At 41.6% G+C, this 27,738-nt stretch overlaps 1 protein-coding gene across 2 annotated transcripts; it reads right to left on the reverse strand.

Annotated features, from left to right (window-relative positions):
• Positions 1-847: 847 nt before the first annotated feature.
• Positions 848-26,829, reverse strand: jph2 (junctophilin 2). Of its 2 annotated transcripts, XM_072696895.1 has the most exons (6): positions 26,451-26,829; positions 21,630-22,443; positions 9,564-9,682; positions 4,757-5,940; positions 1,376-1,475; positions 848-1,251 (listed from the first exon to the last, which is right to left on the reverse strand). In XM_072696895.1, exons 1-5 carry the CDS (start codon positions 26,827-26,829, stop codon positions 1,395-1,397), a joined length of 2,577 nt encoding a protein of 858 aa, XP_072552996.1. In that variant the 3' UTR covers positions 848-1,251; positions 1,376-1,394. The 2 variants fall into 2 exon arrangements, with proteins under 2 accessions (XP_072552996.1, XP_072552997.1); XM_072696896.1 differs by lacking the exons at positions 848-1,251; positions 1,376-1,475 and adding an exon at positions 3,442-3,504.
• Between the last annotated feature and the right edge of the window lie 909 nt (positions 26,830-27,738).

A 27,738-nucleotide genomic window follows, 5' to 3' on the forward strand; every position in this document is an offset into this window, starting at 1 on the left:
AACCAGTCCAGAGCAGTGCATCCATGCATAGTAAAATCTGGGCTAAAACCAGCTTGGTTGGATTGGGCACCTGATTTGAACACACTCAAATGTTGTCACTTTAGTTCTTACACACTATGGGTGTTGTCTATTGCAGGCAAAGAAAAAAAAAGAAAAAGAAAAAAAAAATGCTCGCAAGCACAAACTACACAACCTTTTAAAACCTTCATCTTTTCACAGTACATTGCTTAAGCCAAAACTTTCTTGAGTTTGTATGCTTTCGGTTCCTCCTAATATCATTTTCTGAAGGTTTGAATCAATATTTGGCAGATATTGCAACAGAAAGTCCATCTGAAGTGGGATGTTGTTGAAAGAAAGAAAAGCCCTCTCATTTCTCCACAACACGAACCATCTGACACATCCCGTCTTCCTCACATGAACTGAAATTCATTACATTGGCTCTGTTGCCGTATGTATCACTTGGCCCGTCTCTTGAAACCATAGATTTAAAGATGAGGGCAAAGTAAAATCTATTATATTTGCCTAAATAAGAACTACTGAATGTGGATGTCTTTATATATGACATATGCTTTTTAGAAAATTGCAGGTCTACTAACTGGCCAAATTTAACACCTCCTCTCAGTGTTTGACTGATTTCTGTTGATTTTTAGGGCAGCACAAAGATTTTAAGACATCTTATTACGTGTGCATTATCATTATTCCTTATCCATTATTTTTTTGGTTTTAGTTTGCTTAGATTGATTAGCAGACTGAAATCACAAAGATCTTAGTGACACCAGTCAATCAAATACAGTGGGTTGAAACCATTTCATGGCATTGTGGATCAGTTTATTCTCCACAGATGGATAAGCAGTGACTGACAGATGTCAGATCCTAAAGCAGTGAACACGCTTGTAGCCCTTTAAAGAAATGTCACCGTTTCGTTTTCTTTGTTGTTTGTGTCAGCAGATAAACAGGGTTGTACTTGGCACTGTTAAACGTGGAAGTCACTCACAAGCAGCAAATACAGACAAATCCTTTCCCCTCACTGAGCTTCTCCAGCATTCAGGCACAGAAACACTTTCATTGCATGGCATCCCTCAGTCCAAATACACACCGTATAGTAACTGTCTTTCAAGTGGCTTCGAGAGGGCCCTACTGAGACTGTGTGCGTCATGTCGGCAAAGCCTCAAACGGAGCACACACCATCCATCGTAGCCCCTCTCTCTTCTTTCTTTGCTCTAGATGGTATTGGCTTCAAAAACAAAAAGCCTGCAAAAAGATGAAACACTGGGTTTATCAAATTCTGAAATGAACAGATGAAGTCATGGTAATCTGCTAAATTTCACCTGTATTTAAGAGCAGTATTCCAGCAAACAGGCATATAGTTGTTTACCTTGGGCATCTTTTATTTATCAGGAAAGGACATGAACGAAGACGATCGCCAGGCCAATATTCAGCAGAATGACCATGCAGATCATAATCGTGTTTGGCCCCTGAAAAAAAAAGAAACATAAAAATAAGGTTAGGCTAAAACAATGTCAGGTTCTGATTCCGTCTAGGCCTGTTAACACCTGGCATTAGCATGCATTTTGTATCTGGATCTACTTTGACTACATTCAGTTTACACTTGTCACTAAAATGCATCCCCACTGTGATCAAATTGGATCAGATTTTACTTTCCTGTGTAAAAAAATGATACATACTTAATTTTACTTCCTATAAACAATAGTTTCTAATCAAAACTGTTCTGCTTTGGGAGACTAGGGTTAGAGGTGGGGGTTCTACAATGCGGTGGAACAATAGATGGTTCTTGGCTCTATCCGAAAATGCAGCTATTTAAACTGCAAAGGAACAAACTCTGCAATACTGTGAGCATATAACAGATAAATATGCATGAGCTTAGCACACACACACACACACACACACAGTGACGAGACAGAGAGAGGCCAAGATCCACAGCAATTATTAGTCTTATTAATGTTTTTTTTGACAGCCGCTTGCCTGACAGAATCTAATCTGTCTATGACCAACTCCAAATGTGGTTTGTGTGATCTGATCGTAATCTGATCATAATGCGTCTTTTCATGTCAAGTACAATTTGAATGTCATCCGATCAGCAAAGACACATGTTAATGGCAGGTGTAAACAGGCTCTAGAAGTTTGGGTGCCCCAAAAGATTAGAGCTCTTGTTGGGATATCAAGGGCTTTCTAGGACTATGGTATTGTTAAGCAGTTGCCTAGCACTCTGATAGTTCATATAATGTATGCCTACAAATATAGAGAAGATTATAAGAAGAAAGCAAAGCGTTTTTGGGATGCTGTTTCCGTAGTTTGTAATGTAATACAAATTTTACTATACTACTATACTATAGATCTGAGAGGATAATAGAGACCTAAGATCTGCATTCAGAATAGCTGTGGAGTTTTACGAATAGGTGCATGAGGTCAGTGATCAGTCATCAGTCACAATTTTTTACACACAAAAAGTATGCTCCATGAATACCATTCCATTTAAACACCAAAATACACTGCAACATCAGAATATTATGACCACCCCTGGTTTGGGATGAGCCCATTATTTCAACTCCACTTCCATATAGGAGCACGTTGTAGTTCTATAATTACAGACTAAAATCCATCTGTTTCTCTGCATACTTTGTTAGCCTTCTTTCACCCTGTTCTTCAGTGCTCAGGACTCCACGGGGCCATTTACATTTACATTTACATTTACGGCATTTAGCAGACGCTCTTATCCAGAGCGACTTACAAAGTGCTTTGCTATTTACCCAAGAAAAGCCTTAGCTAGTTAGAATAGGCTAATAATTCAAAAGATACCTCTAAGCTTAGACATTGCTAAACACAATACAATAAGGCGACCATAGAACTATTCGTCCAAGTACTCTCTGAAGAGGTGGGTCTTCAGTCTGCGTTTGGGCCACCACAGATCATCTATTATTTGGGTGGTGGGTCATTCTCAGTACTGCAGTAACACTGACATGATGGTGGTGTATTAGTGTGTGTTGTGTTAGTATCCTATGTGGTAAAGGAAAGTTAATATAATAGGCCTAGTTCATTCCAAACTAGGGGTGGTCAAAATAATGTGATATGACTGTTGTTTATATCACCACCTTTTCCCCTTTGCCTCATATAAAAGGTGTTTGTTTTGCCCAGTCTTTTTTGCTTGTCTGTTGGCCACCAAGCCATACCAGCATTCCATATGTGTTTCTTTCAAATTTTGTATCAGACAAAAGTATTTTTTAAAAATGTGTGAAATGTCAACACCTGCTAATCTTCTGGACGTCTTAGCAGAAGGGCAGCATGTACTGCGATGAAAGTTTATTAAAATCTGGGGGAACATAGTCAGCTTTCTGAAGGTGAGAATCTGTCACTTTCAGGTTCAGCCTTGCATGGACATGCCTGATTATGAAAAATGCAGTCAGTGGGACTGCAGTCGGGGCTTCATTTCAAGCAACACAATCTGTCCACATCAGATGTGGTTTTCTGGGCCGTATGATGTGGTTTCTTCAGCACAGGAACATCTACTCTATAGAAGAATAGGTCCCTTGCACACTGGCCCACTGGGAAGATAGAGATGGTGCTCTGCCTGGAGAGTCAGTAATTCATGCTAATACATGGGGGATTCTGATTACTCAGCAAATGCATATTCTCATACAGGGCAAAAGTCTCTGTTGCAGCATGCTTAAGGTGTGATAGAGGCGTGATCAAGTGTGATAGTGGAAAGGGGAGAACCAGAATAATTCCACCTTCTAATTATCTGTAGGTGATGTATTTTTTTTACTAACAGTAAGAACACGTAGCTGTTAACACTTAGCCAACCCCTCTAATTAATGAATTCTGCTCGCAGGCACAGGTGTTCAATTGTGCAAACACAGTTTGTGTAATCTCCACAGAAAAGCACTGGCAAGAAAATGCGACATATGAGACCGCATATGAGCTTAAGGTGACCATGTCTAAGACCATGGCTGTTTGGATGATTTAAAACCCTTAATTCGGGCCTGTGGAGCTGCAGAAGCTGTTTGATGGAGCTCCATCCTCTACCTGGATGAGTAGGATAATAATAATAATAATAATCCAACATCAGTACCTGACCTCACTAATGCTCCGGTGGTGCAACCAAATCCTTAATGCAATGTTGGTAGACAATTGTAGACGTGGTGCACTGGTACGAGTGTATCAGACACAGCAGTGCTGCTGGAGTTTTTAAACACCTCAGTGTTTCTGCTGGGCCGAGAATAGCCCACCAATCAGAGATCCAGCCAACAGCATCATGGGGGCAGCGTCCTGTGACCACTGATGAAAGACTAGAGGATGACCAACACAAACTGTGCAGCAATAGGTGAGCTTCTGTCTGACTTTACATCTACAAAAGTGGACCAACTAGGTAGGAGTGTCTAATAGAGTGAATAGTGAGTGGAAACCAGTACACCACACACACTAACACACCACCACCATGTCAGTGTCACTGCAGTTCTGAGGATGATCCACCACCTAAAAAACAGATGCTCTGTGGTGGTCCTCTGCGGTCCTGATCATTGAAGAACAGGGTGAAATGAGGGTAAAAGACTATGCACAGAAACAGATGGACTACAGTCTGTAAATATGGAACTACAGAGTGATCCTATATGGTAGGTGGAGCTGATCAAATGGACGATGAATGTAGAAACAAGCAGGTGGTATTAATGTTATGGCTGGATGGGGTATATTAGGAGGACAATTAGGGCAGTATGTGAGGAATTAGTTGAGTTTGTCTTACCTCATCTGTGGCTTCCGCCACTTCGCTAAGGGCTTTCCCCACAGACCTCTGCCTCAGCTCAGTTTTGGGCTCCACCTTGGAAGGTGGCTTGGCGATGGCTTTGGGCTCTGGTTTAGGCACAGGCTTGGGTTCAGGCTTAGGCACAGCTTTGGGAGCTGGGCTCGGTTCTCGTCTCTGAGCTGGGCTAGGGTTAGCTTCTTGTCTCAGAGCTGGAGTAGCTTCTCGTCTTGGAGCTGGGCTAGGGTCTCGTCTTGAAGCTGGTGTGGTTTCTCGTCTCGGAGCCGGACTGGGTTCTCGTCTCAGGGCTGGTGTGGTTTCCCGTCTCGGTGCAGGACTGGGATCTCGCCTCAGAGCTGGGCTAGGATCTCGTCTCGAAGCCGGACTAGGATCTCGTCTCGGAGCCGGGCTGGGATCTTGTCTCGGAGCCGGGCTGGGATCTCGTGTCGGAGCCGGGCTGGGATCTCGTCTCTGTGAAGATTTTGTTTCTGCTTTGCTAGGAGCTTTCCTCTCCTCCCTGACCTCCAATGTGGTCTCCGTTATTGATGTAGGATGATCAGGTTGTGGCTCCATGTCTTCAATGTCTTTGGGCTCTGGGGTCACTTGGGCTTTGGAGGACACTTTGGAGGCGGGACAAGGAAGAGGTTCTTCATCATCTGTGGAAGAGATGAGGCTGGTCCTTACTGGAGCTGCAGTAACGGCAGGAGCAGGTTCTGCTGCTTTCAGCTCGGAGTCTATCTTCTGGAGGGGCTTGATCTCCATGTCGGAGCCTTGCTCGACTTTTGCACTCTGGCGGCTAGGGGATCGCGACGGGCCTTTACTGCTGGGAGCTGGAGGCTCCTCCTGGGCTGGAGCTGAAGATGGGGTTGTAGGCCGACTGCTTGGCTTGCTACCTGGCCGGCTGCCGCCCCTGCTGCTGCTTCCACTGCCTCTACTAGTTCTGTCTCCATTCCAACTGCCAGGGCTGAGGTAGTTGGGGTCTGGGGCAGTGGTCGGGGTGAGGCCAGGCGATGGTGTGCGTGCTGGGCTAATGTTTGGCCTCAGGCTCTCCATCTCGTGCATGAAGGGACTTTCTGGAGGTGTGGGCATGGTTTCCCCTGCCAGCAGCGGCTCATGAATGCCTGTGTCCGCGTTTTCATTGCTCTTGGCGATCTCCTGCAGCGCTCGCTTCTTCAGGTACTCAGGGCCTGAGATGCACAATAAACTAGAGTTCAGTGACCCACACATCTTCAGTAAGGCAGGTCTAAGGGCATGTTGCTCATATTCAGTATTACTCATATATACTCATATTAACTGCAATGTCAATTGGCAGAGGCTACTAAAACTAAACAAATGTTTTCTAGCGCTGCTGAAGCTTCAGCTACAAGCTCTCAAAGACTGTGCCCAGTTATGTTTTACTGTTTATCTGCATTTAAAATATTATCATAATAGTTATGCAACTAATTTAATAAAGGGCTAAACACATGTCTTCTGCGAAAGCCAGCCGTCGCCTCTTTTCAAATTCCTGCTTTAAATTCAGTAGGCTACATAAGGCATATGGCTTTTATTACATGCTAATGGTTTTCTCATCTTTGGGTGAAATTGATTAATGATGTGCCATTTTGTCTCTCCTTTCGTGTCTCATTGTTTTAATGGTTCTGAGGATTAGGTCGTTTGCAGGCTTAAATTCAGGGTCCACTAAATACCAGGGTCAGCTAGGTTTAAGATACCAGGTGAGCCCTGTATGCTATAAGGCTCACCTTTTGTGGTATGGATATAGCCAAAGAGCTGTCAAAGTATCAAGAACAGCTCAGCTTTTTCAATTGTTGACAACGCCTCAGCAGAGCGACACAGTTATAGTTTGAAAAAGCCCACAAATATTAGCACAGTCAGAAGTAACTGTATAAATCTGTATAAATAAGTACGCATAGTATTGTTTCTCTCTCTCTCTCTCTCTCTCTATATATATATATATATATATATATATATATTTTGCAAGAAAACAGGTCAACAGGTCAGGAATATACCGTAATACACCGGCTACTAATTAGGTTAAAAATAATTAATAATTAAACATAATAATTATGTTTATTATAAAACCATAATCGTTTTTTATCTGCTCCATTTAGAATAATGTTAAAATTAGGATAATGTTAAAGTCAAATCTCCAAACAACCTAATTACATTAAGTGATTGTTTTATTGCATAACTGAACAGAGTGTAAACTCCTTCAGGCCATTAAAAATGCACATTGTGTGACATGTCTCAGGCAACTGGGACAGCAGACATTGCTGAATTTGAGAATGACTCATGTTCATATTTACATTTGGTGGTACTTTTAGGTCTCCCCCATGGGTCCCGTCAAAATCCTTGACAGAAATCATTAGCCCACACAGACAAACTTAGACGACTAATAGAATCAAACAACTGGGACAACTGGGAACAAAGTTGATTATTCATAGGCCCTGTTTTTTTTTGTCTGTGACAGAAAGCACTTATATATTTAGAACGATGCTATACTGCATCTTTAATGATGAAATACAACTCCATGGCAACTGAACTGTAGACATTTGAAGCAGACTGGTTAGGAGCTGACTGATAACTCACGAGAGGCCTGGAAAGCATTACACTGATTGATACACACCACAGCTGAAGTGGTGACATTTATCAAGACAACACTTCATATCCCAAATGAGGCGTACTACGGCCTGAATATGAAAGATTACTCCTATATATTATGAAGGACAGTATAAATGAGGTTAAAATGCCACATATGTCAGTAATTTAAGTAAAGTGTTAGCAAACCATATGTTATTTTATATTTGTGACAGCAGATGCTTATATGTGACTACATAAATGAGACGTACGCTGCTGAATTATTTATTGTTGTGATGTTAAACTGGGCTTACAATCTCTCAACAATATGGCAAAACCTGAGAATAATAATTTAGCTAGAGATTAAAATGATTAAAATGTTTATTAAGAAAAGTAAGTAACATAAACCCAGTTCCCATCACACTCCACCCCCAAGGCTACAACATTAACAGTACTATGGAAAAGTCTGAGACATCTGAGCATATCTAAGTAAACACTGTGTTATGTGTTATTTTATGTATGTGTGTTAGCTTAGCCATTTCCAAAGCTCTTCTCGAAGAAGCCCCAGAACATGCTACATACAGCTACCATCCAATACCCAGTTTATGTAATCTGAGCTGTTGTGGAACTGTATGTATCCATACTGTGGCTGGAGTTCACAAAGAAGTCAACGACAAAAACTGTTCTTCTAACCAACATATCGGACATATAGTTTCAGTGCATATTGATACGTTAACGAGGAACAATACAATTACATACACCATATGTCTAAATGTTTGTGGACACCCCTTCTAATGAAAGCATTCAGCTACTTTGCGTTGCACCGAAGACGGGCACATAGCTAGTCTAGTCCCTGTAGAAGCAGCCAATTGAATATGACTCCTTAGAGCAGTTAAACATGAACCTATTGGCACCATGTCTAATGCTAGGTGTGAACTAAAGAGGTATAAAGCCCCCCGGCATTGCACTGTGGAGCAGTGGAACTGTGTTCATTGATGATGGTTCTCTTTTGGGTTGAGTTGGGGAGTTGGGGTTAATGAGGCTAGGTGGTGATTATCCAATATCTTGACCTCACTACTGCTCTTGTCGCTGAATGCAATCAAGTTCTCATAGTGACGCTCCAAAATCTAGTAGAAAGCTTTCTCTGGACAGTAGAGACAGTTACTCCAACAAAAGCAGGAAACACTCTTTTTTAATAGCTTTGTTTTAAACAAAAAAATTGGCTCAAGCTAAACTGAACAATATTATTTCTCAGTGTCTCAGTGTGAAGCTGTGAAAAGCTAAGTTGTGTTCCTAAGGAACACTGATCAGGGGCCTTGAGTGCAGTAGAGGAGCGATCCTTCACCTCTCTTTTTTTAGACAAAGATGACAGCCCTAGAGACGAGCTTGAGGCCTGGATCTGCCACATAAACATTTAGGACATATGCTGAAAGGCCTGTGACCTTGCCTTTATTTTGAATGGCATTGTTCTACCACAAACCGTAATCTAGACTAACACTTATGTGTTTATGGCAGTGGTTTCTAGTCCTGACCATAAAGTCACAGTATGGGTCCAAGTCTTCTAGATTTGAAGGTCTTTTAAAAGGGTAACAGTGTCTGCAGAAAAGCATGGTCTGGGAGAAGGGGGTGGCTCTACTAAATGAGTAGTAGAGCCTGGCTATGTCTCTGGTCTGTACTGTGTGGACAGGTTACATAATTGACAACATAGACGACAATTTTGGCTTCGTTTTTATAGAATGGAAGGGAATGGAACCACGGCGTACATGCTTTCTACAGTCACTGAGTGGTAGAACAACTTCCAGAAGTTGAAAAATGCTAGAGACCACTGTTGTTTGTGTGCTAGTTTATTAAATGCATCAACGTGTTTCAAAACATGTGTTGTTTAACTACATAAACTGAATTATGTCGAATTATGTTATGTATAGCATAAAACAAAAGGACCTATATCTATATCTAAAACATGAAAATACGTTAAAGTTAGCTCAGACCGTTTGGCACTTTAGTTAGTGTCTAATGCAGGCAATGGAAGCCACAACCACAAAAGGACATCTACTTTAAGTACTCTAAGTTTAGTTCTTTAGTTTAGCACTGAAGCTCAAAGACTAATGTAGACACATCAAATTATGTCAATGTAAGTATAACTAATGTTTGTCCAAACCATCACTTCGAGCTTATAAGTTACTGGCAGCTTTTTAAGGTGCAGCTCTCACAAAAGTAGATGCAATTCTGTAGTTACCTGGTTGATAGAACGAAGGCGAGAGTTCTCTGGCCACCACTCGCGCAATACTGGACTCATTGTTAGCAGCCTGAGAGGCCTGATCGGCAGCCTCTCCTTTGCTCTTAGCATGGGCGGTTCTGCAGAAGGAAGAGTTTGCAGTCATTTATTCGACCTTTCACAAGACACAAATACATGCTTGCAGTCTCACTGTAATATGTGAGATAAGTTCACAGTTAAACATCGCAATCTTTTATCGGAAAGTGACATGCAGGACCAGGGCAATGCATATTTGTGCATTGCGTGCTTTTAAGCAGATGTAATTAATCACACTTGTACTATTTCATTCACTTGTTTTGCGACGACACTGTAACCAACGTCCCAGCACTTTATGGTACACAAATAAAGACAGAGTAGAAATAGTAATACTCCAAACATAAGCTCAAGGGAACATCAGGCCTATAAATGTAATCTGAGATGGCAGCGTTTCAGGACCACTCCGCAAAAGGAAAGCTCTGTTTACCCTGCCATATTATCTGCCTTTCTGTTTCTCCTGCTGTTGACTCAGATATAAGGTCAGAAATAATGGAAAGACATAGCAGTCGACACAGCCCTGAATTCCTACAGTATACAGTACAGAGATTAATCACTCGTTAATTAGCTTCAGTTCCAGTCGCTCAGTTAACTTTGGACACCTGCATTCGACGAAATTGGTCTGTTGAAATGAGTGAACTTCAGGCAAAATGTATATATATTTCCAAACAAACCACTACATGCAAAATAAAAAAAAAATACATTTTTAAGTCCTATTATTAAAGTTATGTTTTTACATGAGGCCTCAGTAACATTAAGAGTTTATCCTGCTTTTATTGGAGAAACTGTCTCTACTGTCCAGGGAAGAAGGCTTTCTACTAGATTTTGGAGGACTACACTCAGCTACAAGAGGTCAGGATGTTGGATGATTACACCACCTTATCCCCAAACTCCCCAACTCATCCTCAAAGTATTAAATGATCCACCATCGCGCACCATCCATCATTCCAGAGAACTCAATGCTGGGGCTTTATACCCCTCTAGTCCACAACTGGCATTAGGCATGATGACAGCAGACTCATTTTTATCTGCTCCAGCGAGTTCTTTTCTATTGGCAGTAGTTCTCTACAGGGACTAGACAAACTGTTTCTGTGCGCGTTCGCAGACTGGGTGCAACCTAAAGTAGCTTTAGCTTGAATGCATTCATTAGAAGGGGTGTCCACAAATATTTGGACATGTAGTGTACATAGATATTTCTTCAGTGACATGTTTACTCTGAGCTGATTACCTTAGTTTTGCTTTTAAATAATGACAGAGTAGTAAAATGTACCACTTCTCAATCTACATAATTACATAGTTTATATATAATATAATACACAATGAATCTACACTGGATTTCTATCCAGTTACCATTCTGTCTGAATGTTCCCCTCTCAATATCTCAATATCTTCTTTCTCTAAAGTTATGCACTGACATCAGGCATTTCATGGACATTACTGCTGATGCTAATAGATAAATGTAGAAATTGAGACTAAACCCACCTCACTTATCATTACAGAGAAATATCTGTCCAGTACCAATCATTTTTTGTGGACACTGCTATAATTCCTGTATCACTGTGGCTGGCTATAACTGTAAGGGGTTGATACATGATTAATATGGAAAACATTCTGTGTACCATGTGTGCCATGGTGGCGTACTTCTGCTTATCCCAGGTCCTTATTTTGATGACTGGACCTATTAATAATTTACCATGGTATCAGTCACGAGGTTAGTCTTGAACATGTGAACTAGGCCTTTAAAGTTCCCAGGTATGTGCAATTTTGAACGTTTAACTGCGAAACCCCTCCTGGATGCAGATTTCTTCCCTGAAAGCCATTCCGTTTGATCCTGACAGCGCTTTTGCTATAGCAATGCACAGCCCTGGCGCTCCAAGACATTCCACAAAGTCTTTATTTGGAAGATGGGACAGCAGTTGTCTGCCCTGTTTATAAAAAGCACAGCCCATCAACACAAAAGAATCCCTCCCTGTTCCGAGTTCAGGTAGTAATCTGTAAATCCCAAAACAGTCAACAATAAAGAGCAAAATGGTCTATGAATCGAGCCCCACTCAGAGGGAGTGTGCCTAAACTGTGTGAGGGTAGAAAGCAGAGGTCAGGTGTGTGGTGAGGGTTGCGTAGCGCAGGAGTATTATTAGCAGGGGTGGCATATTCTTCAGGCATCGAGCTGAAGCCGAAATAAATTATTTTAACACCCAGCTCCTGACAATGAGATATGACCAAGGCCGTACTAGGGAACAGCTCTATAGCCTTGGCTGAAGAGTGCAGAACAGTTTATTCCTGCCAAATGGATTCACTACAATAGTGCTTTACAATCATAGATAAACCTCAGCAGTAAAATATGCAGTGGCAGTAAGGTTACAACTCACTGATTAACCTTTTGAAAATAATAAACCATTAGGAAATATAGAATAGTTTTCCTATATGTACATCCCCAAATTTAAACCCATCCCACTGTGTGTTGTTGACCAAAACAGTGTTGTAGTGTTTGAACTGGACAGTCGGAGCACTGCAGATTGTGATTACTCTGGGAATACTTGACATGCTGTAACGTTAGCCTGGGCTCAAAATAGCCATGCCCACTTTAAGACTCAGTTTAGAAGCCACTTCCCAACGGAACCATTAGAAGGGCTCAGGACTCCCCGTAGTGGATCTTACATCTACACCTGTCCACAAGCAGTCAGCACAGTTCCAGGCTCCCTCTAGGATTATTTAGCTTGAAAGTGATTGATAATGTGATACAGCTGGTGAGTAGCCTTGGGATGATCTGAAATTAGAGATGGAAAAATCGATTGGCTATGTATCGGTTGAACAAGGAACAGCAGCGTCCTGTGACAGAGAAGCCCATCCTTAACTCGAGAACACGACCTGAGAGGCTTTTAGGATTGGCTAATTACAGTTACAATTCTGTAATTGGCCCTAAAAGCTGATTGTGTCATTTTCTCTCATGTTGAGAGACAGTGCACAGAACATTGAATAAGCCCTGCACAATGAAAGATTGCCAAGTTTGCCTGAAAAGGTTACTGTAGCATCTAGTCTAGTCAAAGAACAACCTATCGATCTGAAAGACAATCAGCATTCAGTATTGGCCCAAAAAACACTGATTGGCATCAAATTACATCAAACTTTTAGTTTATACCACCAATGTCAGGGATACATTACTGGGGAAAATGTGTAATCTAGAGTCACTTCAGAGTTCTTCTGTTTGTAGCTGTACACCAAATTACCATATATCATTTAAGGCCTTTGCTTAACTTAACTTTAGCATAGTAACTGCTATGGTGTTCCTAAAATATATATATAATTAGGCTTTGTTAAATTAAAACATTCAGAAAAGAATGATCAGACTACATTAAGCAGCTTGTATTAGCAACAGCAAGTCTAGATTCTGGAGCAAAACTTGCTATACTGTGAATGTGTCTGGTACAAGTATAATGTGTCTGGCTGCAGAATCCTCTTAACAATTTTCACTAAGGCACCAAGATCAAGTGGATATAGGCAGCACGAAGGCTCTCTGAACTCTAATCCTGGTATATTCTTAGCCCTGCTGTGGAATCTTTAGCTCAAACCATCTTTTAATTCAACTTTAGAACTAAAGCCTTTATAGTCAGGGCAGGGAAAACGTTAGAGCCGGCAGTTCTGTAGCTCAGTTTGGTGCAAGAGGATTCCCTGTAGTGAATTTTGGACACCTAATCATGAGCAGTTTCAGCTGTTTCAACCACTACAGTCTTAGAATGGCATAGAATGAGATTATCACGGTAAAGTCTCAGAGATGAGATTCTGAATGCATTTGATTAAACTACAGCAGAACTCACTAGAGATGCACCAATCTAGAATTTTCATGGCAGTGTTTGCTTTGTAAAATATCAGCCCCCTGTTTAAAGGACTGCCACCAATAGTAAAAATCAACTGCAACGCAGGTCTGCCAAAACCAAAGCAGTAATTTGGCTGACTGTGAGTGGCTGGTTTAGAGGAAAAATGGTCTGATTTTGATGTACACACCTAGAATTCACTCCTAATCTGTGTCCATGAAACTCTGATCGACTAATCCACAAGCAAAGCAAATATAGCGTATTTAAAACACATACTACAATGGCTACACATGTATTTATTGGTTATTTTTAAAATGTTTTTTTTTTTTTAACATTTTGTTGTTTTATTAAAGCTTTGCGTCGTGTCTACCATATTAACTGTGGTAAAATCAGTTATTAATCTTGTCAGGGCAAAGCTGCTTTACTGGTTTTACCTTCACCACTGATAAATTGTTGAGTCAAACACAGTAAAAGAATCTTCCTGAGAAATATAGATATAGATAGTACATAGATAGATATAATGAAGCTACTGAAAGGAGCACAATAACAAGTGATTAAGTAACAAATTGTGTGGGGGCGTATTGTCCATGCCTGTATTAGCATGCTGCCAAGCAGTGGGTAGAGAGACCTTTGACAGATGGCACTTCCTGTAGACGAGCTGCAGCAACTCAGCAGACTGAAACACACTGTCAAGGTTTCATCCCTGGTTGTGTAGTAAGAATATGATTCAACCTCCAATCAGGGTGTTTACCATGCTGTCTGCTGGACCTTGAGTTAGAACAGGGACATAGGTTGGAGCCACCAAAGGAGTAAAGATGTAAGGGTTCTAATAACGCAGGTCATAAACAGTCAAGAGAATGTGTTTTCTGTATTATAATTGTAATTACATGGAATGTGGCTTAATTTGAGTTGCTTTCGATTAGAATAACAAGGTTTTGTTAGACAGTTTTGTGTAGAAATGATCTTTAGTTCAGACATCCGTCCGGAGGGGGTGGGGGTGGTGGGGGGGTGTAGTATGTGGTGTTTCACAAAGCAGGATATCTGAGTTTACCCAGATAACTTAAAGTCAAGCATGTCTAATAGAAAAGAAGCTATGGGTCATCCCTATTAGACAGTCCTTAACCATGGGCTTAAGCTATCTGGCTGAGAAATTCCTGTGTGAAATACCTCCCAGAACACAGATAAGCTAGAAAAGCTTGCTAGTGAGCTAGAGAGGACATGTGTTGCACAGTATATTTTATTAACAGCACTGATATACTTGGTATAATAATTGGTATAATTAACACTTTGTTCAGACGCATGTTGTAAGTTATGCAATGTGAGCGAACAAGAGGAAAGAGAGACAGGGAGAGATGATTAGTTACAGTTCTGCGTGAGAAATGTAGGCTGGGGTAGGGTAGGCTGACATTTTACCCCCTAGAGTTGAGGAGTAGCCCCCCCAGAATGAATGTATCAAGGGTTATGAATACAGAACATACTAACGGGCATAACCTCAATTAGACTAATGTGAATTTAAGGCAAAATTGTTTATGCTTGATTGTGTGCTTTGGGTCATTGTCTTGCTACATGACCAACCTACGATTAGGCTTTGGTTTACAGCTGTGAACTGTTACAAAACTATTAAACTGAATTAAAAATGATCTCATAATTTCAGATCAAAGTTATGCAGAAATTCAGACAATTGTAAAGGTTTCACAAGCTTTCTACCAGCACTGTACACTTCATTGCTTGATTGCAATTGATGTCAATGCAGCATTAATGAAATACGAGACAGTCAACCACTTTAACCACTCCATACTTTTAGAATACATTTAGGACATGTTTCACACCAGTTATTAATGTTAAGATAAACTGAACTGGCACACAGAGGGAGGGAAAGAGCTTGAACTCTGCATAGTAGCTAGGTGTTGTACATGCATATACTGCCAAAGATAATACTTATTTACAGGCAGGGTAATATTTATATCTGCTGAAAGATCTGACACCGCTGCTGACGCAAGTCTTCACATAGCCCTGCATGCATATGGATTTAATCATAAGCACCATAACAAAAAAAGTTACCACAAAGTGGTTTTACCAAATTCTTTCAGAGTAAAGACCTTTTTAAAAAACACAGTTGTTTTTACTGTATCTGAGCCTCTTCTTCAGTTGGCCATGTTATTTTGTAAAAACAAAAATTATGAAGTTAGTGATCAGATTTTGATTGTGGGAACACTTACTGGTAATTTCTTTTTCATTACAGCTTATCTGAACTATGTCAGATTCATGATGTGTGCGAAAACTGTACAAATCCCAAATAAGAAAACACTGGTGACAGTCAGAATCTGTAACTGTAAGTAAAGTAAGTGGGTTTAAGAATGGTTGGTGAATAAGGTACGTTGCTTTTTAATGCCACCACCTGAACGTTACACTACAACCCCATCATTAGGCCTGCCACTGACAACGATTTTTCTACTGATCTATCGATTCTGTTGTCAAGTAGTTGATTAATCTTAACGATTAATTTCAGCGCAGGCACCATAGACCATGGCGACTAATTGCGGTAGCTCTATCATTATGTTGGACATATTTAAAAGAGTTGCTTTCTCAGACAGGATTTAAGTCTAGTCTTAGGCTTTATTCTAAACACACAACAATGTTAAACATACTGGTGCCACAAATGGTTCTAAGGGCTTTAAGCAGATCAGTAAAAGAACCACTTAGTTCAATTAAGCAGGAGTTTGAAGAAACTTCACAATTGGTAAAGAACCTTTACTTCATATGTAGTTTTTTACATAGTAGCAGCCAAACAAGGCCTACTGAAGGCAGTAATAAGTGAATACTGCACAGTTTCGGACGTTCTCTTGATGAGGAGCTTCATTAGGAGCCACCTGGAATGCTTTTGAAGAAGTTCCTTAAGCTTCAACTCTGAAACTCAGATTGTGGGACAGTGGAAAAAACGGTAGTTTTAACGTTTGTGTTTTGAAAAAACAAATTCACATATTTGACTTATTTGGTAATTTTAGCTATTCACAAAGTCATAATATGTCTATATATACTATATCTGATGACATTGTAGATATTGTCTGTATAAAACAAGTAAACCTGTCTTCAAGTATCACAAAATTACATTCTTGCCTAATCGCCCACCCCTTAGCAGAAGCCTTTTAGCTAAAAATATCCTCAAAATGACAAAAAACACATTCAGTCTAACTTCTTACTGGCAATGTATCGTAACACACCATTTCCTAGATATATTATACACTCATACAACTGCCTACAGAACAAAACAACTGATAAAGACACCAGCTTCTTAAAGTGCATCATAAAGTGAAGTGTAATCAATGCTGCTTAACTGAGAGTATGGTGTAACTGTCCTGGCGCTCTAAAGTTAAGAATGGGGCACCCCGGCTCATTGTCAGTGTCTGGGAGCTGGGAGCTATCAGCTGTTGCATTCCCCTGCAATTGTGATACAGCAACAGTGTCTGGCCTTATTTAGGCAGGCCTCCTTTCTGACACTGTGGCTGTGTGCGTCATTTACACCCGGTGCCATGGCCTCCGAGGAGCCTCGCCTTCCACAGCACACCAGGCCCTGCTCAAAATACACTGCCCCCGGCCAACACGGGGCCGCTCTCCACCAGCCAACCTCTACCGGTTGGATTCTTTATCTGTGACTTCACCACAACGGTGCCTAAGGAGCGAGTGTCCTAAGGTACAGATAAGAGCTGCTTTGGATCACGACAGAGAGAACTGAGCATTGAGAACTTCGAACTTAGGTTCATTGTATACGTATGTTCAGAAATTATGTTTTCTTTCAATTAATATTAAAATACACTGTATGAGCAAAAGTATTGGGACACCTGCTCATTCATTATTTCTTCCAAAATCAAGGGTATTAAAAAAGTTTATCCTGCTAATGTTGGAGTAACTATCTCTACTGGAAGGCTCTATACTAGATTTTAGACCACTGCTATGAGGATCTGATTGGATTCAGCAACAGGGGCTTTACTGGTTTTAGAATGTTAGTTACCACCCCACCTGATCGCAAAAGTATTAGATGGAGCACCATCATTCCAGAGAACAAATATCCACTGCTCCACAGCTCAATGCTGGGGGGGCTGCATTAGGCACGGTGCCAATAGGTTCATGTTTATCTGCTCCAGAGAGTCTTATTCTATTATCTCTACAGGGACTAGACAAGCTATGTGTCTACATATGCACATCTGTGTCAGCAATGGGTGCCACTGAAAGTAGCTGAATGCATTCATTTGTAGGGGTGTCCACAAACATTTTAACATATAGTGTACAGACTGGAAATTTGGAATTCACAAATCTGACACAATTTCTTAGCTTGGTCCAATAAGCTATGAGTGAGAAACCATGAATACAGAACGTTTAAGAGCTAAAATACTTCTGCCTAAATGTCCAACTCAGGAAAGCTGTAAATCCAATATTAAAGAGTGGACAGCCAACAAGAAAGTGGATTTCTCTTTTCTTTCATATATAAGCTTCTTTTCGATGTCAAGTTGGGAAGTACAAAGAAAGCTGCCATTTCAGGCCTCTGCCTGAATTGTCACATTACAGTTAAAGGAGCTGTATACAATTCTGCAGAACAACTGCTTAATCTGAACACTTGAATTTGAGCATTGTAACAGGTTGGAAGACTTGCAATTGCAGTATGTAGCATTTTAGGATGCACAATGAAATTAGAAAGATGATTATCGGCAGGTAACAGCCAAAAAGAAATTATCAGGATCTGACAGATGTTTATATTTGACCGATATTTAAAAATGATGTTTTAAACCGGTATTTGATGTATTTATTTCTTCAAAAGAGTGCAATGTTCAGTTGATGCTAGACTGCTGTGCTAAAATATCTGCAAATACCTCTCTGTTGTGTTACCTGAGATGGATGTAGTTGCAATTACAACAATTTATAATTGTTTATGTAATGTACAAATACCGGCATTGGCTCACAGTTCCATATCATTTTACATAGACACCAATTAGGTATGGACACGGTGTCATTCGATAATGAGGGGGTTCATTTCTAGCACCAAGCAAAAGCTACGGTAGTTAAACAGTCTGAATACAGCAGTGAAGGTGAATCGGTGTTTAACAGCTGGAGAACGGTAGGGAATTTAGGTTGCACATTGCCGTTTTCCTGCAAGAGGGAATTTCACTCACTGTTTCCTCCCCCTGCAAATTGATGTAGTTTGAAAATGTTGTCTAGGGTGGAAATTATACATTCACAGGGTGTGTTATTCTGGAGGTGTACCAAAAATGTTATGCCAAAAAAACTTTCATTAAAGAAAATAGAAAAATAATAAAATTATTGTTAAAATACTGTTTAATGAGTGTACATTGATTTGAGTTAAATAGCTGGTCAGATAGTTCAGATAATGGCAGTTCAGACTGTGACAGATACAGGGGCAGAATAGATGGTTTGATGATGTGTATCTGACAGCCAGTTTATGGCCACATCTTGACCATTCTAAAATTGGTCTTAAGAGTTTTATCAAAGTCAATCAGAGTTTTATTCTAAGTCTAATAGTGCTAATAGTAACTGAGTATAAGCTGATAGAAGCACAGACGTATTGTTTAATACATGTTGGATGTATTGTCTAGAGAGATTATTTAAAAATATGTTTAATAAACGGAAAAAAGAACAAAACTCAGCTTAAATTTGAGTATATTTTCCTACAGTTACTGCTCTTATGGTAACATCATTCATCACTCATCATATTGTTTTTTACCCTTAAAATACACAATTGGACCCTAAGAACCCAGTATCACATTAGCATTCACTATTCTACTGCAGTTTTATACTTTGGCAAAAGCGGGCTACCCTGGGCATAAGCTGACATCGGATATTGTATTTGCACAATGTATCTAGGCAAAAAAAAAAATCTCCCCAGGTGAAGCACAGACCACTTCAGCGTAAAATCATCTGACTCCTGACTGGCTCTCCACATTTCAACATAAACAGGCTCCTGATCCTGATCTTCACGGAGCCTCAAAGGCTGGGCCTTACCGCAAATAGAAAAGGAGCATAATGCCACTGACGCTAATAAATCTGCTTGTCTCCCAGGTAAAATATTTAGATTTCGCTGCACCGCTGACAGGCTCTGCAGTTCATCTTTGGGATGCGTGCTGTTATAAACAGAGGGCTAATTTCAGGTGCTGCTGCGGCTTTGATCAAATCTTCCCTCCTTGTAAGGAGATACACGAGCAAAAGCAAAACAGCCCTGCGCTTGCTGTGATTTAAACCTACGCTCTTCCTGAGCTGGTAAGAAACTGTGTGATGTGCATCTACAAGAGGGGGATACGTAAATCGTTTATTGGAGAAACTGCTGTCAACAGATGAAATAACAGCTCAGGAATGGTGCGAAGAAGTGTTCCTGAAGCAGTCACTGCTCGGAAGACTGTTATCTAAACACATTTCGCTGAATCATCTTTTGCTGTTCATTCCACATGAGTCAGACTCCACTTTATATTAGAAATAATAAATGAATAATTGTTTATAATAAAAAAATGATTAATGAATTTTGAAATATTATTAATTAAATTAAATAATAAATGAATCTCACTCACATCTCCTGTTAAGGAGTGTTAAAACACTGTGTCCACTCTATTAAGAGTCCTGCAGTTTGTGTTGGTCATCCTTTAGTCCTTCTTTATCAATGATCACAGGAAACTGTTGGCTGGATACTTCTGTTTGGTGGGCTATTCTCAGTCCAGCAGTGATGCCGAGGTGTTTAAAAACTCCAGCAGCACTGCTGTTTTACTGCAGTGCTGAGAATGACCCACCACCCAAATAATAGCTGCTTTGTGGTGGTCCTGTGGGGTACTGACCACTGAGGAACAGGGTGTAAGAAGGCTAAGAAAGTAGGCAGAGAAACAGATCAATTACAGTATATATTACTACACAGTGCTCCTATATGAAAAGTAGAGCTGATATAATGGGCACTGTTCATTCCAAACCAGGGGTGGTCATAATATTCTGATATGACTGTATATTGTGTCTTTGAGAGCATGGGAGCCCATGACTGGAGCTAACTTTAACTGGAAACGTCTGTTCTTTCTCTAGTGAAATGCTAATGAGTGCATGAATGGTCAGTCTATGCCCTTAAACAGAATTCTGGGAATGTTAGCAAGTGGTTGTTTTCAGTGATATCATGTGAGATGTGTTGTGAAGGTGTGGTCCACCAGGAATCTAAGGTTACTTAACGGTCCATCATAGAACAGAGACACACACTGAGAGCGGAGTAACTTTAGCTAGGAAGGACAGGGAAAACTTCAAGTAGTGAGTGACCTTTCACTAGGCACATACAGTCAGGTCCATAAGTATTTGGACACAATGTTTGTATTATTACCACAATGGATTTGAAATGATGCAGTTAAGATGTAATTGCACACTATTAGTTTTAATTCAAAGGGTTTAAGCTATTAAAATATGCTATTAACCATTGAGCAAATACAGCCATTGATACTTGGATGCAAATCCTTTCCAGTCAATGACTGGGCGTAGTCTGGAACCCATGGACATCACAAAATGCTGTTTACCCCTTTTCAGATTTGCCAGGGCTTTTTTGTAGCTGCCTTCAGCTGCTGCTTGTTTGTGGTTCTTTCTGCCCTACTTTAGTAAGTGAAAAGCTGCTCACCTGGGATAAGGTCTGGTAATTGTCTATGGCATTAGGAAAATTGCATTTCTTTGCCTCAATAAGCTAGAAAAGCAGTTTTTGCTGTAAAGTGAAGCGCAGATGGGGCAACAGCTCCAACACTTGCATCTGCCACACATGAGCTTACACAAGGCTGCCTTTGTGGCCCAATGCGTGGACTACAGTGGCTTTATTGTACTATTATGATCAAACATACACACAGCAGCATATATCTTTGATAAAAGAAAATGTGCTGTGTTCAACACAGTATTGTTGTGATTTTCATGTGCTTACCACATCCCTGGAGTACAGTTGTAAAGCTCTTTAGTGTTTGCTGCAGTCCTTGTTACACCTTCTCAGCTAATTAAAAAGCCCTCTACTTTTGAAGGAAAGGAAAAGCTTTTTTCTTAATTATTCCTTACCAGTTTATTTACATTTGTGAATAAATCAGATCTCTAGAGGCTGGTGGGTGTATGCTGTGAAATTACTACTAGAAAAGTTTTATGGCATTTCCAAAATTATTCAGCCCGAGGCTTAACTGACCTTGAGTTGGCGATTTCCGCTTTCTGCTTAGCGATGGCAGCGGCCCTCTGCGCCCCCTCCACGCTCCTCTCCACCTTCTGCTTGACCTTTGTGCCTTTCAGCTGGATCACCTTCTTCTTCACAGCCTTCACCAGCAAGTTGTGCATGTACTTCCCTTCCTCCTTGCCGCCCTCTGCAAAAGTAGTGCAGCCATAGCCGTGGCGCTGGTTGTCCAGCCACTCGCCCTCGTACTTCAGGCCACTGGAGCGCTCACTAATGCCATAGCCCGATCGCTTGTCGTTCTTCCACTCGCCCATGTACACCTCGGTGGTGGTGGCGTCAATGTCGGCTTCCACGGGTGGGAACTCGCCGCCCTCGGCCTCGCCCTCACTCTCGCCCAAGCTGACTGTGGAGTTGGCATCGCTGGCTGCAGAGCTAAGAGCCGAGTCGCTGCGCAGGAAGCTGATCCTGCTCTTCTGACTAGATAGCGACGTGCGTGACTCCGACTTGGTCAGCTTGCCCAGAAGCGAGCCACGCCGGAAGAGGCCCTTCTTCTTGGGCTTTACCATGTCTGGGTCCACGTGTAGGGTGAGGGCGAAGCCGCCACGGGATGGCCCGACAGGTGTGGGAGAAGGCGTCTCCTGGCCTGAGGCATTGGTGGTGGTGATGAGCGGGACATCCTGCTGCAGCAGAGTTCCGTTGCTGTGCTCACTGCGCAGGGAGGTGAGGGAGTTGCGCAGAGGCGAACGCACTACAGCTGCCATGCCGTATGGGACACTCTGACGCACGCCATAGCCATGTCGCATCCCACCAGTAAACTGTCCTTGGAAGGTGCCTAGAGAAAGAGGGAACTGGTGAGTGAACAACAGAGGTAGTTGGACTCAATGTCACATAAAGACATGCATTGCGACTGGCTTTAGATTCATTAATTCCAATAAACTTAAATGTAAAATGAAGTGTCAGAAATTTAATTCTTGAGCTATATGGCTTGGGAATGTGAATGTGGTGTATTATCTTTATTGCTTTATTCCAGCACTGTTTAAATAGTTATTCAAATTTGTGTAACTTAAACAATAAGAAGAATTTTGACACAAATATGATTTCTAAAATGTTGACTGAGCATCACATAGAACCCTTTCTCAAATACTTAACGTGATCTTAATACTAAGGTGCTTTTTACTTGCTCCTTAACACCCTGCTGCTACATTTGAGCAGAAAATATGGTTCTAACTCTTAACAATCTCAACCAATTGTACTCATATCCTTTTTAGGTGCTTAAAGAAACAAGCCTATTTTATCCTGCGTGACTAAGTAGACTAACAGTTTCCCCTCCTAATAATCCAGAATGTCCCCTCTCTAAATCTCTACACCACATTAGGGATGTGATCTGTGTTCTGTATTCTTAGCAACACAAGATTCTTCTCCATTTGAAACAAAATATCTCAAATTACTTTCCCATGCAATTTCATCAAACGATTTAGAAATTATATCCATTAAACGCACAGATAAAAATAACAAGACAAGGCTGTGCTATCAGCTAGTACATGATAGCCCTGTTGATCCACACCCACATTTCCTGCCTTCAGCCACAACAACAATAGCAAGCCACACTTTCATGTCCACCTCCAGAGTAATAAACCATGTGCAGTTATTTATGTCCCTGTGTCTCACTGCCAAGCAACACATGTCTGAGTTCATCAGTCCTATGGACAGGCCAGAAGGGCAAAGTCTGGCCTATTACTGCGTCCTTATACACTGTGATGCATTCCATACTGCTGAATGTGATGACTCAGCTGCCAGGCTCTATAAATGTGCACATATTACATTCTGAGGTTACATCAGTAAAATGTACACATATGTGTGTAAATGAGTATTTTCAGCCATATTTAATTTGTGATGTATGAGCTCTCTGTTTCAGGTGCCATATCACTGGTTAGTCACATTGGTATTGTACCTTCCAGTGTCAAGCCAACCATTGCAAAAATGTTTTTTTTTTTTTTTTGCACTTTAGACTCCCATTATATGATATATTTGTATTCCATACTAATATCTAAATATTATACTAATATACTAAATATCTTCAATAATCTATACATACATCTAATAATAAATATTTACTTTATGCTTTATGATAATACGTTGTGTTACAATATTCACTTTTATCTTTGTCTGCATTTACATTACATTACATTGAAGGCATTTAGTAGACACTCCTATCCAGAGGAACTTACAAAAATGCTTCACTGTTCACTCAGAAAAATACCCTAATTTGTATAGACTTAGCTTAGACACTACTAAACACTCAAGCCAGTATGGAGACCACAATATTCCACACTACACTTCGCCCAAGTACTCTTGGAAGAGGTGGGTCTTCAGTCTGTGCTTGAAGACAGCAAGCGACTCTGCCGTTCGGACACCCAGGGGAAGTTCGTTCCACCACTCTGGTGCCAGGACAGAAAAAAAACTGGATGCTTGTCTTCTGTGGATCTTAAAGGATGGTGAGTCAAGCCGAGCTGTACTTGAAGCTTGAAGGGCTCTTGGTACTGATCGGCTTTTGACCATTGCCATCCACTACGGAGAAACTGATCCATTCAGGGTTTTGAATCTGATAGCAGCTACAGGAAGCCAGTGAAGAGCATGCAGCAGAGGAATTACACAGAGTTACAAGGAGTTACACTGTCTACCTGCTACCTACTTTACCCTTCAGTGAATTTTCTTTTTTACATACCTTTAAAATAGAAACAAATAAAAAACAACTTAAAAGAAACACAGCTTTTAGATTCACATCAGACCCTCCTAAACATACAGAGAGAGAGAGCAGAATTCATGACACCTTTAATTTGTAATCCCCTGCCTCCTTCCTCTGGCAAATGCTCCTTAGCAATGGGCTTTTTACCAACAGGCCATCTGTGGTGACACTGGGGTTTCCTGGTTGTAAGCTGTGCATTTAAGCAACTGGGGCTGTGTCTCGAATCAACCCTTAGTTCTGACATTTTGAGAAGTGTCCTAGTGTAGAAATGAGAACCTCCTATTGCATTGTATGGTGTAAAGTGATGAGAGTAAGGTGGATTCTTTTAATTCAGGGCGGCAAATGCCTTGCATTTAAATGAGCAGTTGAGCAAGTCTGTGTATTGTCACCTATTTTCCCAATGGTTGAGCATTCCTGTCCTTTTTATAACCCCCTCAGATAGATTGCTGGCCCTGTCCCAATGATCTCCCTTGCCTTCATGTAATGTGTTCTTGCCAGAATATGCTAGCTCTTTTTATCATGACATGTTGGATCATTGATTTCTAATTTTTAAAAAGTTGCGAAACTTTCTTTACTTTTAATATTGCAATATATACAAACAATAGCAGAGCAACAAAATATCGCAATGTCAGTTTTTCCCCCAATATCATGCAGTCCCTATCCTAGAGGTACCCTGCCTGCACATTTTAGTGCTTTCCCTGCTCCCACCATGCCTGATTGAACTAATCAGCTAATTAACAAGCCCTTTCACAATTGCAGTGGTTGTGTTAAAGCAGGGAGTCCACTAAAATGTGCAGGACATGGTGCCTCCAGGACCAGGGCTGAAAAAACAACAAAGCTCTACAGCACCCAAATCAGGTCTCCAGAACACCCAAACCAGCCCACCTGGCTGACGTTCTTGCCAAGAACAGATGGAATATGGAAAATGCTGCCCTCAATTCATGCGGGAAACATCGTATTCATTAGATAGGTGCACATAAACGCCACCACACTGTCACAATTACTCTAGAGGGGACTTTTCTAGGGGCCCTGCCTTTCCAAGTTGGGGTGGCGTGTCAACAGAAGTCATGGCGGCTGGTGATAATTGTCTAAACTGATTGCATTTCATTTACTCAGCAGAAACACGAGCACCACAAGCTAAAATACATTTTTAGTGACTTACTCTCACACACGCGTGAAAAACAAGACAAAGTTCAGGTGCAGATATCTCACATTTTTGTAATTCTGTATCTAGAGAAAGACTTTACTCTGAGACAGTTCCCAGGGCTGACCTAACTGGAGCCATGGAGCTGCTGCCCTGGTCTAAGATTGGGCAAAACTGAGCGACTCTGTCCGAGCTGGACTGCTAAAAAAATGGTCACCTGTTTTGGCACCTGTCTTCTTCAACGTGTGGGCATTTTAACATTTTAACAGTCCAGCTAAGACATGTAGTAAATACAATAAGGGCATTTTAATTAACCGAGGAGTGCCTTTGTTTGAAGAGCCCTACTAATTTTGACAGTGTTGGCCAGTTTGGCCCACCCTCAGACCAGGGCAGTAGCTCCACAGCTCCACTTAGGAGCTTTAAGAAGACAGCTGAGGTGTCAACTTCATTTTAAGCAATCCACACTAAGTTTAGCTAATATATGCGTTTAACTAAACAGTGGTCATTATTTATCTAAATTAATTAAGCATTAATCACTTTTTTTTCCATTCTTGGGCATGATTGGGTCATGACTCCCCAGTGCGATGTCACTTAGGGGCACCATAAAGGCCACTAGCTAATCAAGGAATATAGCTAGCTAACTTAAAGGGGTAGATTTGAGACACAGCCAAAACCAAAGTTTCGGTCAGAACAAGTGTCCATTCTCATTGTCCCTCTTGAGCGGACTTTCCGAAGACCAAGTCACCTTTTAAAAAAGCCCCGATGTCTGCGTAATGTGACCTGCATTTTATCCAGTCTGGGGCCTCCGTGTTGTGTTACAGTGGAGCCATGTCTCTAAATGTCAAGTGACAATATAGGCTAGCTAAGTTCTCTCTGGAGAAATAAGGGAACCGTTCTTCTCAGGCAGTTTGAGGGAATTTCCAGCCTACTAGCTAGCTAGCTAACTTACCCCCGTCAGCATAGGTCTCTGTCCCGTATCCGTCTTGCAGCCCGTTGTTCCAGGTCCCCTCATATTTGGCTCCACTGGCTAAGCTAACGCGTGAGCCGTATCTCCCCTTGAAGCCGTGAGTCCACTCGCCCTTGTAGACCCAGTGGCCCTTGGTCTCCACGCCCAGCCCGTGGCGCTTTCCCTGGGACCAGTACCCTTCGTATGTGTTTCCGCTCGGCCATGTATAGACCCCCACCACCTCGAAGCCGTAATTCCAGGAGCCGGAGAACTCCCCTTGGCCCTTGGGTCCGGTGCAGATGCCGTGGCCGTGGGCTTTCCCGCCCTCCCAACCGCCACAGAAAGCCCCGCCGTCATCGAACTCGAAGCGACCTCCGCTCATACTGTCTCCAACAGGGTAAAAACCACTACACGAACTTGGCAAAGTGGTGAAACTAACCGAGCGAGATCGTTTTAACCTCGTTTGGTTTAGTTAAAAGATTAAAATCCGTGTAAAAATATCCGAAATGTGGAGAAATCCCTCTTGAATTTCTCTCATGGTCGTTGACTAGTTTGAATTTGGCCGTGCACGCGCATCGTCCGTTGACTCCCGTGTGTCCCTGAGCTCCGAGTCCGTACTTTCGTCTTCGCCTTAATTAATATTCCGTCCGTTTTTAGTACTTTTAGATTTGTTATAAACTTCCTTAATAAGCTATTTTCGTCCGCAGAGTGTATATATATATATATATAAACAGTCACGATAGGGAGAGAGAGGGGGCTCGTTTTTCTTTAGTTACTTTAGTTAGATACTGTGTTCAGGTGAGCGCTGCTGTCCGATTCCTCGTGCCGAGCCGGTTGATCTTTCAAGGTGGCTCGACGAACAGCCCTCTCTCCCCTGCCTCCCCTGCCTCCCCCTCTCTGCGCTGCGGTCTCCGCGGCTCGCTCTGCCGCTGCTGGGTTGGGGGGGGACGTTTCAGCTAGAGTCCCAACAAGGCTACCAGACCCCGACGCGTGTTCCAAAAATACGGCCCAATCCTCATTCGGCCACAAGGCACTTTTAACACCCCGTGCCAGATCACTCGCAGCTGAGGGGGTGGGCGAGCATGTGTCCATATCGGGTTCCGCTAAACCGAGCCAAGTGGACTGTTTAGTCACAGCAGAGTTGATAGTCGCGGGATTTCGCGTTTCGCGATGTTTACATTAACGCTCAGTTGAAGCGTTGTTTTGATGGATAGGACCGAGTGAGTGACCCGGTGCGCGCTCATGAGAGCGCCTGCGCGTGCACGCTTCTGGCTCTGAACTTTACAGGCTG

The sequence above is a fragment of the Salminus brasiliensis genome, chromosome 14 (genome assembly GCF_030463535.1).
Source record: "Salminus brasiliensis chromosome 14, fSalBra1.hap2, whole genome shotgun sequence".
Classification (NCBI taxonomy): Eukaryota; Metazoa; Chordata; class Actinopteri; order Characiformes; family Bryconidae; genus Salminus; species Salminus brasiliensis.